Here is a 19,835-nt window from a genome sequence, read left to right as displayed (position 1 = left end):
AATCTGTGATGTTTTCAAGATTATGGGTCTTTGTAAACTGTGCCAGCTGCACACTATACAAGGTATTCTTAGCCTGTACACAAACATTTGACTAATGAAATATATGTCGGCATTGTCAGGACGCAAGTCTGTGCGAGTCTTGAACTGTTGACCTGAGGAACGCCAGGCAGGAACTGAGCCTGGACACCCATCACTTTGCTTTGGTCAAAGCAGGAAACTGCAAGGAGACTAGCCAGATTCCAAGGCATCTTGACTGTATGCTTTTTAGCACCTGCTGAAGACATTCTTATTTAGACAAGTCTAAGTCTATGCAGGTATCTAGAAGGTTTGTATGAATTTTAATTTGTTTTAATATATTCTACTAGGATTTTAACTTTTTTTGTATGTTTTAAATTATGGCTGTATTTTTTAGCGATAATTTTTTGTTTCATCTTTTTTGTAAAGTGCTTTGAGGGTTTTTCCTACAATCAAGCAGTATATAACTTTAATGAAATATAAATAAATTATGGGCCTTCCCTAATTCTGGTATTGCAATGCACTCACTCATTGAGGGCTGGCTCCCAATGTCCTGTTCCAGCTCATCTTCCTCAATACAGGCTCTGACATCATATGACCAGTGGTAAAAAGGAGGTCCCACCAAGCCTGGGTGAGACGGGGCAGAATATATGTGCAGATTTAGCGAGCCCAGGATGGAAGAGGAGGACTGGCTGCTCGAGGAAGATGTGCTGCTGTTTGAGATGGTGGAGTGGGGCCTCTTAAACGGCGTAGAGTGGTCAAATGAAGAAACAGCTATTGAGGCACGGCTCCTTGACTCTGGCAAAACAAACAAAAATATATCTCTCAAGACCCATAAAGAGCCAAGTATATACAGTAAAAAGTTACGTCTAGAAAAGTTGTAGAGAAGAGCCACAACTCAGGGAGGTGGTGGTGGTTGGGTAGAGCAATTCCTTCAAGTGCAAAATATCCAAGTTCAGTCCCTGGCATGTCCTGTTGAAAGACTCTTCTGTAACTCTAAGGACCTTGCCTGATACCCTGGAGCACTGCCAATAAGCGTCTACAATCACTAGGCTAGATGGACCAATGGCCTGGCTTGATATAAAGCATATTTATATTTCAGAATGTTTCCAAGGATCCCAGAATTGGCGCAGCCTAGCCAAGCCTCTCTCACTCCACACAGAGGCTGCATTTGGAATGTCTGAAAATACTACTTCCTTCTGTGTTTTTACAGGACCAAAATCACCATGGAGTTGGTCTACTGTGGAGAATGTTAACGTGCTACACATCTTCTCAAATTGTGTGCCGCAAGATGTCTACTGGATCATGGATGCACACGAGGCTGGGCCGAAGCCAATTCTGAAGGGCAGTTTGATGGCACATTTATTTATAGAGTCACCATCTTTTCCATTTGAAAACACCCTAAGTAGTGAATTATCACTTGAGAATTTAAAGGCTTGTTATGTGAGACCAAGGCAAGCTGATGGTCTGCCTGAGAAGAGAGGAGGAAGAATATGGAAGAATATTCACGGAAAGCAATCCTTTTGCTGCTCTGACTCTGAAAGAGCCTAAAGGCTTGGGAGTGTCTTAGTGGGAATTTTGCTTTTCAAAAATCTGAGGGTCCCCTCAGTTTCAAAATTCATTTCCTTGTGGCAAGGTGATGTTGCTATTGAGAAACAGAACTTGCAGAACTAGCTGTACATTTTTTCCATGGGGGTGGGGATCCAATAAAATAATTTTTGTAAGAAGTGGACAAGGGTTGCCAAAGAAGTGAGGGAAAGCATCAAACTGTACCTGCTCGTTTCATTATATAGTCTATTGCTCGATCACTTATAGCTGCATCACTGGGCTTGATGTCCAGGAACGGTTTGTTTCCAATGCCCATCGACACCATTTCTTGCATTCGGAGTTCTAAAAGCAACCATCCAAAAACATGAGAGAAACAGTTAGGAAATAATTCCTTATACTAATAATACAAACAATGAAAATTAAAGGGGAAGGATGTAAATGTTACACTGTTCCATGTGTGAAAACTGTTGAGCTCTTTGCACAAAAGAATATATGACAGAGACTTTTTTTTTTTGCTTTTTTAACAGAAAATGTAAGATTGTGTGCCAAGAGTGCTTCAAATTCTGCCACAAGAAAACCACAAATGCCATTGTCACCTGACCATTCCTAGGTCCCCATGCTTGCTCTAGTAGACCAATAACATAATGTATATTAAAATAGTTTAGATATGAAATGCCATTACATAACCTTACTGGATCTGAGGCAGAGATCCAACAAAGACGGGGAACACATGCACATGGGTGGTGATGGGGTGGTTCGGAAGGAGGAAGGTCGACAATATCTCCCACCTTCTCACCTCTTGCAGAATGCTGCTTTTGCTATGTATTCAGAGAGTGTACATAGTGACTTGCAGAGTAGCCTAAGGGAAAATATAGCTCCACATCCCCAACCACTGAGGTTTTAATGCACAAATGAAATTAAATGTACCAACACTTTGTTTGGGTTTGGGGTGGGGACTGAAGGGTTATGACACAGGGGTCAGACAAGAGTTGACTTTTGAAGGATGGATTTGAAGGGATTTGCGGGGGCATCACACTGGTTGCTCTAGGAAAGAGTTTCAGGCATAAAGGGCAGCAATAGGCAAAGGGCAGACTATTTTGGCAGACACACCTCGGTTTCTCAAGGCTTGTCTCCAAAGAATCTTTCCTATGAGATTTGTCCATCCAATCTTAGTTTCTACTGAATTTGCTTGAAGGATGTAAGTGTCCTGAGATTTTCTTCTCCTTCGAAACCAGATTTCAAATCTGAGGCCACTATCTCCAACATTCTCTGTCATTCCAATCTCAGCTGTCTAAAATTAAAAATAAAATATAAATAAATAAATAAATAAATAAATGTGACAAAGAAACATGAGGAACACTGTTTAAGAGCATGAAAATCTATTAGTCCTGCCAAATGAAGAAGTATATATGGATGAGGGCATAGTGGCTAGAAAACTGTATCAGTATGGCTTTTCAGTCACAGAAGCATGGTTCTCACAAATGTGGATTAAAGTTGCAAGTAATGAGCACATTAATTCAATGATTACGTTTTTGTCCCACTCTTTCTCAAGGGTCTCAGGGCATATGTATATGATTTCATTTGTAAGCTAGGGCAGGCTGAGAAGTTCTAACTGGCCCAATATATAGGGTTGCCATTTTTTATTTGCCAAAGGTTTGCCCAGAGTTTTTGAACTTTTTGGGGAAATCGCAAAAAGTAAAGTTTTTGAGCTATTTTAGGGGAAATCACCAAAAATGACACTGCCCACTGTGGACATGGGTTGCCATATGTCCGGATTTTTAGCCATTTTCGCCTGGACACTGCTGCTGACTCCAGTATTCCAGCTGTGTCCAGGAAATTCTGGATGTATGGCAACACTATACCCAACACTATATCCATGAGTGGCCCATTCTCAATATCTGCAACTACCAGCCATGCTTGTGAAAATGTATTGAATGGATTTTACTAACTGGACTGCTAGAGACTGCCTTAAACAATGCATATACCAGATCACTTCCTTGTTTGTTTCTATTTAGCCCCTTCCCCACATTAGCAAGTACAAAACACTATGAGAGGTGGTTTGTGGCATTGCTATTCCCCCTTTCCCTGGAGGGGTTCAAGGTGGTACCCCATTCAAGCAATGACCAGACCCAGACCTGCTTAGCTGCATCACATGCCATCAAACCACACCCAAGGCAGGAAAAGCACACCCAACAAGGATGCAGTTACCTTAAATGATTGTTTGTACATGTAAATGTCATATCCCCCATCAATCTTTTTTGTTTTACTGAACAAGATGAGGTCTTCGAAAAGGAAAACATGCCTCAAGTACTTCTTTCGGCCACAGCACACAATAAACTCATCTTGACACCTCAGCTGCCCTTGTTCTTTCAGATTGACCTGATCAGAGAAGAAGAGACAACACAGGAGAAGGGATTTCAGAGAGGAGGTTGGTTCAACTTCCTTAGGCCTGAGGGCCGCTTTGGGCTAGGGTTCTCCTAACATGAATTAAAAAATAATATTTAGCACCTTCCAACTAGAATCAAAGGTCCTTCATATACATGGTGGCAGTAATCTTACACACCTTCTTCTGCTCCTGGTGTTTTGAGGGTTGGAGGCCCTCCAAGATGATCCTGAGGGACGGTAAGACAGTTCTAAAGCTGTAAAGCAATCTGTTAGTAAGTTCTGTAGCCATTCCCTCTCCCCTTCTTTTTAGCTAATAACTATATGGGTTATAGTTATCAGCAGCAGTCAGGGCTCTAGCCTGGGGACTTCCAGCTGCTGACCCCAGCTGTGGACAAAGTAGAAAGGGGAAAGGTTTTTCTTCCTTTCTTATTCATAACAGAACCCAGGGCCTTCTGATAAGGCTGAATGTTGGAAACTTCAGAACGGAGAAAATAAATATTTTTTTCACACAGTCAAAACTATTACATTTGCTCCCACAAGAAGCAGCAGTGGCTATCAATGTCGATGGCATTTGAAGAGTAGAAGACAAATTTATGGAGGATAAGGCTACGAATGGCTGCTCGCCACAATGGCTCTGCTCTGCCTCCGCAGTCAGAGGCAGGATGCTTGTGAATAGCAGTTGCTGCCAATCGCAAAGGGGGAGAGGGCTGTGGCGCTCAGGTCTTGATCGTGCGCTTCCCATTGGCATCTGGTTGGTCACTGTAAGAACAGGATGCTGGACCAGATGGGCCTTTGGTCTGATTCAGCAGGCTCTTCTTGTGTTCTTACAACCATCTTGTAAATGTAAGGTAAAGGTAAAGGGACACCTGACCATTAGGTCCAGTCGTGGCTGACTCTGGGGTTGCAGCGCTCATCTCGCTTTATTGGCCGAGGGAGCCGGCGTAGAGCTTCTGGGTCATGTGGCCAGCATGACTAAGTTGCTTCTGGTGAACCAGAGCAGCGCATGGAAATGCTGTTTACCTTCCTGCTGGAGTGGTACCTATTTATCTACTTGCACTTTGACGTGCTTTCGAACTACTAGGTTGGCAGGAGCTGGAACTGAGCAACGGGAGCTCACCCCATCGCAGGGATTCGAACCGCCAACCTTCTGATCTGCAAGTCCTAGGCTCTGTGGTTTAACCCACAGCGCCACCCACGTCCCATCTTGTAAATGTAGACAAGTATTATATGCAGGTGCTGAGCTGAGAGTGGCTGGCCTAAGTGGATGGAGGTGTGATTTGAACAGGGGACTTCCTGCCTCATAATGCAGCCAGCACCAGGCAACTAAAGCTACAAAAATTAAGGTTTCCTGAACTGCACAAAAGGGATTTCAGGGGTGGGAATGTGGCTGGACTCACATCACATCCTCTGATGGCATCCATGGCAAGTAAATCATTTCCATGGCGAAGCTGGAACTTGACCATTTCTTCAGCAGCCCGGAGGGCGCTGAGCTCCTGTTCTTGCGCTGCCGAACACTCCTTGATCAGATCCTTCAAAAGCAGTGCATATTTGCTCATTCTCTGGATGGGTTTCAGCAAGTAAGAAGCCAGGTTCATTTTATCACCCAATTCCTGCTGCTTATTCTGTAAGATTAGTAGGAGGACACATAACCATTAGGTGATAAAATACCACAAAGGTCAACAAATTCTACTCAGACACAATCATAGACATAGTAAACATTAAGCGATAGTTACTTTAAAGAAGGTATTTCCATGGCTTATAAGCAAAGCGTCTGACTGCGGCTTGTTCTTGCTGTACAATGCATACATTCCAAACTGTTCTTCCTGAAATAATGAAAAATAGACTTGGCATTTAATTGGCTAATTAATGATGATACACATCAAAGACATTTTATTACCATTTGTTTCTTTTATTAGTCACTTTGTTATTAGTCACTAATATTTATTAGTCACTTGCTTCAAAAAAGTAAAACTCAAAGCAACTTACAAAAATATTGAAAAGAAGCAGAAAAATCAAGAATATGACAATCTAAAATACACAAGGATACTATATATAAAACCCAGATCTAACTCCACCCCACCCTACTAAAAAATTAAGCAGAAAAATGAGCTCCAATGTCCTGGGTGAATAAGAATGTTTTTGCCTGGTGCCTAAAAACAGAGAAGGGTGGCACCAGCCCTGTCTCCCCAAGGAGAGTGTTCCATAAACTGGGGGCCACCACTATTTTGTGACTCCTGATACAGGTTCTTATGTTTATGTTCAACACAGACTGATTATTCTCTGACTGGTAGTATACTTGACAGCATCAGTGAGAATGTCTTATGGAAATTATTGAAAGCTAAGTAAAATGCCTTCCTACAGTGAGTGACTGAAACAAAAATTAACAAAACCTATGAGCTATGTAGCTCATTCATCAAAAAATAATAGCAAAACGCATGAGCTATGTAGGAGTGGGGGGGAAATAATGGGTATTGCTCAAGAATGATGACATCATTTTATTATTCTAATGAAATAAAAATAAATAAAAATAGGGATCATAAAAACTAGCAAGATGTTAAGGATGCCAGAATTTTTGCAAAGGAAGTTGACTGTTTGCCAGTATGGTATAGTAGGAAATGTGATGAGAGAGACCTCAGTACGTCGGCCCACTCAACTAGAAAGCTCCTTGGTGGCCCCTTGGTCCATTCACAAAAGCCATGTTCAGGGATTATTTAAACAGGAACATGAAGGGGTTTTGTTGTCCTCCATGAGTTGGAAGCCATCTGTCCAAAGCTGGGAGCCTTTGACATGTGTGGGACTCCTGCGAGACCAGGAAAACCAGGGCAGCAAACTAGCAGAGAGCCTCCACAGATCAAAGAAGCTCCCTTCTATAGACAATCTCAATCTGCAAATGGGGACGGAGCGGGTTGCTCTGTCTCACCGTGGTATTATTATCAGTATCATATTTATTAAGAACGCTGCTTGAACATGCTGAGCAGAAAGTGGAAATCACTGTTGCCAACGTGATCAACAGTTCTGACAAGCTAACAGCCACATTGTGCGCATCAGAGGCATTTGATGACATCAAAAAGGCAAAGAGTAACTTAGCTTCCAGAAATGGATTGAATGGAATTTTCCACTTTATTTCATGGCAACACATACAGAAAACCCGGCAGTGGTTAAACATGCTGAGTAGTGAGCAGTTATGTAAGGTTGTTGTTGCACACACTAAATAGAGCATGAGACTGAGTAACTGTAGTCCATAGAATCATAGAAATGTAGTGCTGGAAGGGAACCTCGTGGTCATCTAGTCCAGCCCCTGAAACTCAGGAATCTCAGCGCTTGGTCCCTGTTATCCTTCTTTAAACCAGGTAGGTAAAACCAGATAGATATTTCCTTCAGACTCAATATTCATTTTTAAGTGCTTACTGGAGATTTTTGATGACAGAAAAATTAAATGAAGGTTATTTCAACTTCTATAAAGTAATTTCATTTTAGAGTCTAAGACTCTAGAAAGAAAATTGCATCTGTGCTGCCAGGTGAGAGCATCAAAGTAGTGACTGAGAACACAAACCCCTTAAAATATTGGGGGGGGGGGTTACCATACCAAGGCAAACCTTTAGAGGGGATTCAGATTGGCAAATCCTGGACCCCATCCAGTCAAAATTAAGGACTTAAAGTCCCATTGATTTAAACAGAAGATATTAGTTGTCCCATAGTACTGCTTTACTCCAGAATGACTGGACAGCCAAAAAGTTGTAATTAAATTTTGCTCCCTGCTTCTCTCTCTAACATAATGCCCTCAGAGTGTTTTCCGTGCATGCAAGTAGGAACTTGCAAAAGTGGAAATCAAGAAAAAGTTTCTTGCCTGCCAGCTTACATACATACAGAATTTGAAAACTAGCAGTTTGGGCAAATCAGGGGCTACTATAATGTACAGGAACTCGTATCGGATGAAAACGATTCACAGAATTATAGTGTTTGTAATGTTCTGTGACACAAGATCAGGGAAAAGCTATTTAAAACTTTTTAAACAAGTGATGGAAGAGACAGGCAATATAAATAAATGTAGGGGAAGTTGCATTAAAGACCTTTAAGGCTGCTATCCTGTACACAGTTACCGTATTTTTCGCTCTATAACACACACCTGACCATAACACGCACATCGTTTTTAGAGGAGGAAAACAAGGGAAAAAACATTCTGAATGAAACAGTGGATGTATCATTTTTGGGCTTCATGCTGTGGCCACAGACATGTGATCTGATGGTGAATTTGGGGTGACCCAATGCAAAGATTCTGAGAATCCCTGTGGATCCATGCTTTGTAACCACGTTTTTGCACCATTGCAGCCCCAGGCAACAGTGGGTGCGTGATTTTTTTGTTGCAGGCTGTAGCCATGGACATGCTATGTGATCTGATGGTGAATTTGGGGTGACCCAATGCAAAGATCCTGAGAATCCCTGTGGATCCATGCTTTGTAACCACATTTTTGCACCATTGCAGCCCCAGGCAACAGTGGGTGCGTGATTTTTTTGTTGCAGGCTGTAGCCATGGACATGCTATGTGATCTGATGGTGAATTTAGGGTGACCCAATGCAAAGATCCTGAGAATCCCTGTGGATCCATGCTTTGTAACCACATTTTTGCACCATTGCAGCCCCAGGCAACAGTGGGTTCGTGATTTGGGGGGGGCAGGCTGTAGCCATGGACATGCTATGTGATCTGATGGTGAATTTGGGGTGACCCAATGCAAAGATCCTGAGGATCCATGTGGATCTATGCTTTGTAACCACATTTTAAGTGGGGAGCGAAGGAAAAACAAAGAAGGGACATGAGAGGGGTGTGCAGAGAAGCAGCTGGCTAAGAATGCAGGAGAGGGATTTAACGGGAGGGAGGAAAGAAAGGCAAAAGTTTTCCCCCACCCAAGCCAGCCATATCTCTCTCTCTCTCTCTCTCTCTCTCTCTCCCTCCCTCCCTCCCTCCCTCCCTCCCCCTCTCTCTCTCCCTCCCCCTCTCTCTCCCTCCCCCTCCCCCCTCTCTCTCTCCCTTCCCCCCTCTCTCTCCCTCTCCCCCAGCAGCACAGAGAGGAATTCCCCTCTGCTTGCCTGGAGGGGAGGGGCTTTCCCTGCTCTTTGTTCCGTTTCAGCAAACATAGCAACGAAACAGAGGAGGGTGGGCAGTAAGACCCTGAGGCAGAATGCAGGAAAGCAGCCACTTCCTCTTTTTAGGTTTCGCTTCTCCGTGCAGCGCCACGATTTGATTTTTGCCTGATTTTTCGGCTCCAGGGACCACACATTCGCTCTATAACACGCACAGACATTTCCCCTTCCTTTTTAGGAGAAAAAATCTGCGTGTTATAGAGGGAAAAATACGGTACCTTTGCCAAACTCATTGAGGCTTCCCTCTTAGTAGGCATGTATTGGATTGTACAGTAATTCTCCAAGTGAAATACAAACAGGTATTTAGTGGCAGAAGCAGAACACCATTATTCAAATCATTACCAGTGCACTCTGTCTCTTTTCCTCCAGTGACACAAATCAGAAATCCCATTTAAAAGCAATTTTTGGCAGGGATGGGGAATTTATCTACCAGCCAATTGGACCAGGGTCATTTACTGATTTGTGTAGGCCATAAAATGTCACACCCTGTGATCTTTCAGGTCAGGAGCTGCTCCTTTCTTGACTGTAATGGCAAAGGGGGGCTTATCCCAGCCGCTTATCCTGGGACAGAACAGGCAGCTGGGATCATATGATATGTATGTGTGTTTGGGCGGGACAAAAGGGATAGGGATCAGCTGGATTGTCAGCCTTGTTCTAGAGGCCGTTGCTTCTTGTCTCACATGAGTAGGAAACATGACAAACTGTCCATGTGCTGACAGATGCCACACAGGCAATTTAATGTAATGGAACAAGAGGGCAGGGGTGTTTCTTGGGGTCTCAACTTCCAGCAGCACCCTGCTCCATACCAAAATCCAGCCTCCCTCTGCCTCTCACGCTCCATTCTAAGTAATAGTTGCGGTGCCCCTGGTGGTGTGCTGAGGCTCCGTGCCCAGTGTGACCGAACCAGTCCCCCTCCCCTAAATCCGCCTCTGAAGAAGGCCAAAGTACCTTTAACTGGAAAGAACTACCGTATTTTTCGCTCTATAAGACGCACCAGACCACAAGGCGCACCTAGTTTTTGGAGGAGGAAAACAAGAAAAAAATTATTCTGAATCTCAGAAGCCAGAACAGCAAGAGGGATCGCTGCGCAGTGAAAGCAGCAATCCCTCTTGCTGTTCTGGCTTCTGGGATAGCTGCGCAGCCTGCATTCGCTCCATAAGACGCACACACATTTCCCCTTACTTTTTAGGAGGGGAAAAGTGAGTCTTACAGAGCAAAAAATACGGTATATGGAGCTATCTCTGTGGGGAAAATGCAGTACAGAACCCTGTACAAACATGGTGTGCAGAGAGAGAGAGGAATTACAGAATTAGATAACTTTATGAGGGAAAAGTGGTATTTCCTAGTAATACAATTTTTAGTCAATACAAGAAGATATCTGAGGACAATAACACACTAATGGAAAATGAGACTTACATGTCTGAGAAAAGAGTGGCTAACCCGCAGGGGGAAGTCTGTGCAGTGTTCCAGTTCTTTCAGGAAATACAGACAATGGAAGTCATACAGCTTTTCCAAATTTCCAAATATGATATTCCGCTTCCCTCGCAAATCCTGAGGTAAGTCAATCCTTTCCATTTCTGGAAAATAGCTGTTGATGATATAGCCTAAAGATCTGACATACTCCCTTTCTGTTCTGATCATCTCATCCATTATGTGGTTCACCTTACTGTTGAAAGAAACAGAAGAATTGCATGGAACACAAACAACAATGCTTAATTAGCAGTAACTTAAGAATTTAGCATCACAGGATGGCTTTGGTGAACCAGTCATACCTATAAAGACATGGAAATATATTGATGACAAAATGCATACATGTGATGACATAAAGCAGACCTGTGTACTGCGATCTGGGGAACTCCTGATTCATGGATTTCCTTTTGCACCTTACTCGTTCTGAACCGAAGACACTTCTCCATCTCTGGGCCTGTAAGTGGGAATGATTCCCAGGAGTAATATTGTACATTTCTCACTTGAGAAATCATCCATGCAAAAATCAGGGTTGCCTCATTGGCTGCTAAACGGTTATTGCGGTGTACTAATTTTGGCAAACCTCTACCAGCATTTGTACGTAGTTACAGCAGCCAATCTTAGTTCCTGCAGGTTTCAGGCTCTTATTTGCAGCCAGAGTTTCCCACTCCACCCTTCCCACTGATAAAAAAACCACGCACACTCTGACACAGAGGGGCTTAGCCACATCAGATGCTGTAGAAGAACAGTAACTAGCCAGGAAGACAAAATAATTTTGTTATTTGAAACAGGCTCCCCCTACACCGTACAGAAACGTTTCCTATTACATCTGCAAAACTATTATGACTTTTTCCGTGTTTGCATTCTACTGTAAAACAGAAGAACATTCCAGAGATGATGTACAGCTGCTTTCTCATGAATTTCCCCAAACAATACAATATTCAGCACACAGGGAGTTCCTACTGGGAAAACAGGCCTGAGACTGAACGACTGAAAGGCAAGCCGTGAGGAAAAGGATTTAAAGAACTACTGGCAGTGGGATTACTGACTTCTCCTTCCCTGGATAGCAGACCCCACTGCCATACTGCATACTGCATTTGAAACTCCCCTTTTGCTGTGTGGCATATGGTATACATGTATTGGCAGGGGGGGGGGCTGTCAAGGGCTGTCACTAGAGAAAGCCCAAAATCCTCCTTATTTGACTCTCAGTCAATTAAAGCAATTTTAGCTATTTATGAATTTAGCTGAATGTTTATAAATTAAGTGAATCTGTATACATTTGCATCTAGCAAAAAGAAGTAGTTTTGAGACAGAAAGCAAACTTTCTTTGGGCTTATATGATATATACATGTACCAGCAGCACAGGAAACATCCTAAAAAACACCTTCCCTCCTGTGCGATCTGAAAGGAAGCGCCTGCTATCTGCAGTCATGTGCTATTCCAGGGACTCCAGGTTCTTACCCAGGGTTTGTTTCCATTGGAAATGAGGCACAGCAGACACAGTGGTGTCTTAATGATATATGGTTTATTTACACATATACACAACCTGAGCCTATGCTGGAGGGGTTCAGAGTGTTACACTCCAAGCTGGTCCCTTGCTTCTCCCATACATAGGTGCAGCAGCCTTGGATACAAAACAAAAATCTGCCATCCTCTCTGCCACAGTTTTGCTAGCACATCACTGTCCCCTGCCATCCTAAGAATTCTGGCCTTTTGTCTCCTGCTAATGAACTCCAGACGGAGGGGCTCACATCCCTCTGCTGTCCAGCAGAGAGCAACTGCTTTGTTGATCGCCCATCTTCCTGCTCCTTTGTTTGAATAACAACTTCGCCATTCTCAGGCTTTGTTCCCCTAACAGCCACACTCAGCGCTTGGCAATTTAAACTCCCCCAACCTTAATTAATTCTAACCTTTATTGGACCCAGGAATTTAGGGTGTCTCACACCCCACAAATTCATAACACTACTTATTTTAAATATATATTAATCAGGGTACCTGTTCAGTCTATCAAATGTGCTGTTTAATGAGATTTACCCTGATTAATTGATTAAACATTGATGTTCTGCTCCTTAAGAAGTAATTGTGCATGTAGTTGCAGAGCTGTTTGGATCTTGGCCAATAGATTTTGCATAAATAATAATTATACAGTAGTCCAACAATTTCTGCAGAAATGCCAAAGTTCTGATTTTGGTCCCTGTTCACAACAATACCAAGCTATTTTTCTTGGAAATAACAAGATGAAAAAATCTTTTTTAATAATTCCAGTGGGACCTTAAAGATCAACTAAATATAAGCTTTCAAGGCATGAGCTTTCATGTGTAATACACACTTTGTCAGATGCTTTCTTGGAAAAGGTAATTCTGGCACATCTCTGTACTGAGTGGATACAGATAATTCAACCATAGAGGAATGAGAATGACAGCTTAGAGTCTCCACTAATTTATTTCTCACAGTAAACCAATGGTTTTCTCTCAAGTCACACTAGGGTGCCTGGCACACAGTTTATGTAAAACTGGACAATGCCAGTATAAGTGGCTCAAAACCCTTTAGAGCGCCCCCCCCAACCCATCTCTTCACTTAAATATATGCTATGTGGCACCTTTGCCCACACATTGGACCAGGGTGCTGTACCTGCTTCATGCGACAGATCAGCCTAGAACAATATTTAGTTAGATTTGTTGCACTCAAGTCTTAGACGTGTATCTGCCACTGTAGTAGTCATTTTAGTTTCTTTTAAATATGTCTCCTGTTGATAATAATAAACAACCTTAACAATAGAAGAAATATTCTGGGTCATTAACCAAAACAGGAAGGGTTGAATCTCATACATCTAGAGCAGTGTTTCCCAACCTTGAGTCTCCAGATGGTTTTGGACTACAACTCCCATTATCCCTAGCTAGCAAGACCTGTGGTCAAGAATGATGGGAACTGTAGTCTGAAAACAACTGGAGACCCAAAGCTGAGAACACTGGAGCACCAAATCAAGAATCAGTACCTATAAATAAATTTGTCAGAATGGGGAAATGCTGTGGAATAGTCTCTGCAGAGCAGTAGATAACATAGTTTGAATTGTAGTCTTCTTAACCTAGGTTGCAAGGAGAGTGTGATTTGGAGGACAGAAGTAGCAGTGGGGAGGGTTGCTGAAGCTGCCCCCTGCCTAACACTTCTTGCCTACGCTGCCCCCCCCCCAGCCCCTATTTCCAAGTCTGTTTTACAGCTGCATGCCTGCCAAGGCTTGAGGAAAGGCTGCAGCGGGAGGGTTCAGAGAGGAACTTAGAACTTCAGGTGCATCATCTCTGAATTTGGGGCTGGGAATATCTGGAGCCAGACCTAATTTATGGAAATGTAAACAGTTTTGGGGGGTGGTTTGGGGGTGAACAAGCCTAGCCTTAATCCAAATAAAATGGAAGTGCTGGGAAACTGGCCAGTCTGGGTATTGCTGAACCTAGATGGGCTGCACTCCCTGGAAGGATGAAGGTCACAGGTTGGGTGGGAGCACTCCTGAATTTGACACTAATGATGGAAGCACCGGTGGTGTCAATGGCACAGAGTCAAGGGACAGAGCCTTCTAGCTGGTGGCCCCATGGCTGCAGAACTCCCTTCCTACAGAACTATGAAGCTACAAAAAGCTACTTCAGTGTAGTGCACACCTTCAAATGTGCATTGAAGGCTCATTTCTTCCAGTCTGACTTTAACATTTTTTTTCATGTGGTTGATTCCACTTGGTGCGTTCCTACAGTTTTGGATTCTTATGTTTTCTAACATGTCACATAATTATTTTTAAGTTTCAAATGGATCTCAGCTGATCTCATTTATTTGTATGCTTTCTTGTGAAGACTATGCATTGAAAGGCAGAATATACATATGCTAAATACTTTGTAAAAAGCAGAATGGTGCACCATGATTCATTTAAATGACATTCCTTATTTTATTAAGCCAAACTTGGATTGAATGGTATCAATCCAATGCGAAGTCTATTATTGTAAAAACTTGTTTTTCGTCCAATCAAGATGAAAACTCAGTATTACTGAGCACATTATTTATGAATAATGGCCAGGGCAGAAACACAATGTCAAAAGGGATATTCTTTCCTTCAGTTGCTGGCAAATTTTCTCCAAATTGCACAATATTTCTACTTATACCTAATTAACAAATTTGGCTTGTTTACTAGACAACTGGATGACAGCAGTATCGTTCACGAGATCACTGAGTCTGGCTACCCCAGCAGAGTTATCTTATCCTACATTGTCTATTTAAAATTCATTTGTAGGTCAAGGGAAGTCTGTCACAAGAGTTCCATTGTCGCTCCTGATTCTGATTAATCTAGGAACACATTTTGACACTCTCCAATTCTGGTCACAAAGGAAAGAAGTTAAGCTGAAAATCTACAATTCAGCATCTCAGAAATGGAAGTCTTGCCCAAATAAGAACAAAAAGAAACTTTGGCAAAAGAAATGTAAGAGATGGAAAGAATTCGAGAAGTGCTTTGTCAGAAAAATTATTGCCAACAAGATTAAAACACACACACACCAGAAGCAGAAAACCAGCTGGGGAGGTAGTTGGATGTCAAGTAAATTAAATGTATGCTAGAAGACAAGATTTAATTAAAACAATGCATTCTTTGTATCTGGTATTCAGCATGGAAAATGTAGGACGGGTACTGTTACCTGAAGTGACATTTTCGGGGAGTCTGAAAAACTGAGGCAAATACTGATGACAAGAGATGAAGTTCTAGCACTTACAAATTAAAAATGAACAAATCATGAGGTCTGAGAGTTCTTAAATAACTCAAATCTGAATTTGCTAGTCTTCTAACAAAATGTGTAACTTGTCCGTAAGATTGCAGAAGGAACTAGGATATTACAGGCAGTTTAGTTTAATGTCTGCTCTGTATAAAGTGGGAGAAAGGATTGGCTGGTGTCTATCTATCTGAGGAGACACTGGAGAATTGTGCCTTTGAGGGTAAAGTCAAACTGTTGGAGCGTTAAAGCGCCTGCTGTGGTTGTAGAAACCGAAACAGGAGAGCTTCAGATTTTGGTATAAGTGTGATGAAAGTTTCTTTCCACGACTCCGGCGCCTTCTTCCCCTCCATAATCTCGTTGCACACCTCCTTTAATGGTTGAATTAAATAGTCTTTTAAAGTCTTATAGTACTTGGAGGTTAACCCGTCCGGCCCTGGAGACTTGCCCAATTGCATGTTCTGAATGGCACCTTCAATCTCCTGTTCTGTTATTTTATTGTTCAATTTTGTCTTATTTTTGAGAAACTAAAAGATAAAGTGCGAGATTGGTTACATTATTATCAAATTAGAGAGGCCTTTAATTTGGATAAAAAAATAGGCTTCCAGGTGGAAAAATCGAAACTAGAAACAGAATTGTTAGAACCTAAAACTAAGATACTCTCAAGAATGTATAACTTGCTGTTAAAATGGAACACTCAGGATGAAACGGTCAAATCAGCTATGATTAAGTGGGCGCAAGATATTGGTCATAACATTATGTTTGCTGACTGGGAACAGTCATGGACCACTGGTGTGAAATTTACGGCATGTAATGCCTTAAAAGAAAATATTATAAAAATGATGTACAGGTGGTACATGACCCCAGTCAAGCTTGCAAAAGTATATCATTTGCCTGATAACAAGTGCTGGAAATGTAAAGAAACTGAGGGAACATTATTTCACCTTTGGTGGACGTGCCCAAGGGTCAAGGCTTTCTGGGAAATTATCTATAATGAACTGAAAAAGGTATTTAAATATACCTTTCCTAAGAAACCAGAGGCCTTTCTTTTGGGCATTGTCGGTCAATTGGTGCTAAAGAAGGATAGAACATTCTTTATGTATGCAACAACAGCAGCAAGAATACTCATCGCAAAGTATTGGAAGACACAAGATTTGCCCACCTTGGAAGAATGGCAGATGCAAGTGATAAACTATATGGAATTGGCAGAAATGACTGGCAGAATCCGAGACCTGGGAGAAGAGTCAGCGGAAGAGGACTGGAAGAAGTTCAAAGACTATCTCCAAAAACATTGTAAAATGTTTGAATGCTAAAATGATGTTGGATATAAAGATAATATGGCATCAGTGACATAGTTAAAAGGAATATGCAAAAATGTTTTAAAAGAAAAGGGTGAAAAGACCAGAGTAATATTATGTCAAATTTAAATAAAATGATACAAGGGATTAAGTTATAAAGACCATGTAGAAATGGATCTAAAAAGAAAGGAAAAATCTGAGACATAATAGGTTTAAATGTATAATATTGAATAAGATTTGAAAGAGGGTAAGGAATTGCTGAATTTGATTGTGTAAAGGGGAACACAGAAAAGGGAGATGTGAGGAAGTCAGGAAAGAGGGTTATAAAGATAATAAGTAAAAAACTAGATTTGTGTTTTTTTTGTTTTTATTTATTTTTTCTATGTCTTTTATTGTATTTTTCTGTATTTTTCTGTTCTGCTTGATTGTGCTGTTTTCTAATGCCTTATTCTTTTTCGTTTGATTGTGATGCTTGTTTTATTATACAAAATCTTAATAAATATCTTTTTTTTAAAAAAAGACACCGAAACAGGAGAGACATGTTTTGCTGCAGCTGGGGCAGAGGAAGGTGTCCGGTTGTGTTGCTGCAAGTGTACCATGTTGTTTCGTCTCTCTGTGCTCCTCCCAGAGGTCATTCCTCCTCTCGCCACTGCTGTGGCTACATGACCTCACTGTCTCTAAGTGGTTGGGGTCTGCAACGGATTCCTACAAAATGGGGCTGATATTGCCAGTCTTGGTAATTTTTTTTTTTTTAATAATTTTTATTGGGTTTTTACATTTTATAACAACAAACACACACACAAAGACAAGAACACACAAACACACAAATACAATTACATACCCTAATTTTCTTTACCCACTTTCATTGACTTCCCCCCACCCCCTCCTCTTACATCCCAGTTCCAAAATTAATTCAGCAAGTTCTTACCTAACCTCTTAAAGATATTCATATTGTTTTTAAAAATTAAATTCTTTTTGTTTATCTATATTCAACTTATCCAATTCTCTTATAATCATTAATTTCTTTTTTTTTAAGGTCGATCTAACTTCCCCTCCACAAATTTTCCCTTTATTATATTAATTATAGGTCACATTGACCAAGTAAAACAAAACATAACATTTTATAGTTCTATTCTCTCCCCCCCCTGCCCCGGTTTCTGTCCCTTCCCAGACAAATGTCCAAAAAACAAACAAAAAATAGTTCTTAGCCCGGATTCCTCACGTCCGAGGCGTCTGATTCTCTGTCAGTCCTTCTCTGCCAACTATGTTGGTAATCCTCTTTGTTGGTCCTAAGACCCCGAAGGAGTTCAGTCAGAGTCACATCATATTTTCTTTCATCCAGAATGTTAAAGAGTGTTTGCTGCGAAAGACCATCTAGTTTTCCATACTCGAGAGGAAAGTCCCAATCATGTTGCTTTATTCTTTTTAGTTTTAATATTCCAAGTACTCCAGGGACTTCTCTCTTCTTCTTTCTCATCTTTCGCAGGTTTGTAATCCAAAGGTCTTCTTGCTCATACTCTAACAATGCAGATTCCTGGTTGATATTTTCCACTTGTAGTGTCTGAACTCCTTCTTTCTTCTCTGTCAATTCCAAAGGCATCTCTTCCTGCTCAGCTGCAGAGTTTTTATCATGCGTCTCCTTTGTGCATTCAGCAGAGTTGTTTGTTTCAGAATTCAAGGTCATAAAAACTTTACTCAGAGCCATACTCTGCTCCTGCAGGATTCCCACGAGAAAGAACATTTTTTCTATCTCCGCCAGTAATTTTCCCTCTGCAGCCATTGTAATGTCACTAATTCCCCCTAGGGGGCTTTCAGTTATTTAGTAGTCCTTTTCCAATAATCTGTTACTTTGTTATTATCAATACTTTGTTTCCAATCGCCTCCAGTCTTGGTAATTTTGTCTAGTTGGGCTTCACCATAACCAGCAACCTCTCCACGGATAGTGACCTGGACAAGAGTATTGGCAAGGCAGCAATGACTCACCTCTCCAAAAGGGTATTGGAAAATGTGGCGCTAATGGAAAAGGATTGTTAAAGACAGCTAGGCGTGCAGAACAACTCATGCTGAAGAATCAACATGGCTTCTGGAAAGGGAAGTCTTGGAGTTCCTTAAATGTCAAAAAGCATGTAAATAGCGGCGATTTGCAGAGACTGTCAGTGTGCTGTAATAAGTTTGCAAAACACTTTGCTGATAGAAATGCTTGCATTCCATGTGACTGTATTAAAAGGAGGTCCAAGTTGGCAACTGCCCAATTTTGATGGAGGAGTTTCCTCTGGTTTGCCTGAGGATGTGGATAAGTTGCTTGGAGGAGCAATACCAACCACTTGCTAGTTGGACCTGTGTCTATCCTAAAAATTGACAGAGGGAGACAGGCCAGTTGGGTGGTGGAGATTGTAAATGCTTCCTTGAAGGACAGCTGTGTCTTTGAACCTTTAAATGAAGCGGTGGTAAGACCTTTGTTTAAGAAATTGCAACGGGATCCCAGCTTCCTAGATATTAGGCAGCCTCCAAATTTTCTTTTCTGAGTAAGGTCACAGAGCAGGTAGTGAAAACTTATTTCCACACTTTCTTGAATTAAGCTGTTAATTTGGATTCTTTCTAATCTGGAAAGGGCAACTATTGAGGGTGAAAAGATGGTGAAGGAGCACGGAGACCTAGTCTATGAGGAACGTTGAGGATAAGTGATTAAGTGGCAATATGACAGCCAGATATTTGAAGGATTAGCACATAGAGGATGGACCATTTATTTTCTAGTGCTCCAGAGGGTGGGATTTGAACTGATGGATTCAAAGGAAAGGAAAAAGTTATTCAGACTAAAAAGCATGAGCTGTAGAGTTGGAAGGGACCACAATGGTCATCTAGGCCTCTTCATTGGAGGCTTTGAAGCAGAGCCTGGGTGTTCACCTACCTGAGACAATGCAAAGTGGATTTTCTGTGTAAGCAGGGAGTTGACTAGATGATCTCTGAGGTTCCTTTTAAGTTCTGCAAACCAGCTTATAAATTATGACCTTATTCTAAGGATTTAGAAGCTTAGTCAAATCTGGGAAGTTCAGTATCTGCATCAGAAGGGATGCATGTACTACAGAAACCTGTCTGCCAGCGTATCTGTATGTACCACAAATGGGGAGAAGGTTTCATTGGTGAGGTAATGTGATAGCTTTTCAGAAAATGTCCAAGTTAGAGCCTTCCACTGACACAGTACGTGTAATCCCGAGAGCTAAAATACAAGCAAGTCAATGGCATC

At 41.7% G+C, this 19,835-nt stretch overlaps 1 protein-coding gene across 1 annotated transcript in view; it reads right to left on the bottom strand.

The window, feature by feature from the left end:
- PLEKHG4B (pleckstrin homology and RhoGEF domain containing G4B) overlaps window positions 1-19,835 on the bottom strand; it is an 81,781-nt gene that overhangs the window by 8,518 nt on the left and 53,428 nt on the right. The window contains exons 15-21 of the mRNA XM_081837247.1: window positions 10,504-10,753; window positions 5,682-5,771; window positions 5,346-5,570; window positions 3,772-3,942; window positions 2,674-2,854; window positions 1,789-1,905; window positions 544-813 (exon numbers count right to left, since the gene is read on the bottom strand). Coding sequence (XP_081693373.1) covers window positions 544-813; window positions 1,789-1,905; window positions 2,674-2,854; window positions 3,772-3,942; window positions 5,346-5,570; window positions 5,682-5,771; window positions 10,504-10,753 — 1,304 coding nt within the window. The remainder of the gene's footprint in view (window positions 1-543; window positions 814-1,788; window positions 1,906-2,673; window positions 2,855-3,771; window positions 3,943-5,345; window positions 5,571-5,681; window positions 5,772-10,503; window positions 10,754-19,835) is intronic.

Source organism: Podarcis erhardii (genome assembly GCF_964252035.2).
Source record: "Podarcis erhardii genome assembly, chromosome: 13".
NCBI classification, from domain to species: Eukaryota; Metazoa; Chordata; class Lepidosauria; order Squamata; family Lacertidae; genus Podarcis; species Podarcis erhardii.
Note: the sequence above shows the minus strand (reverse complement) of the source record. Positions and strands in the feature narration are given on the sequence as shown.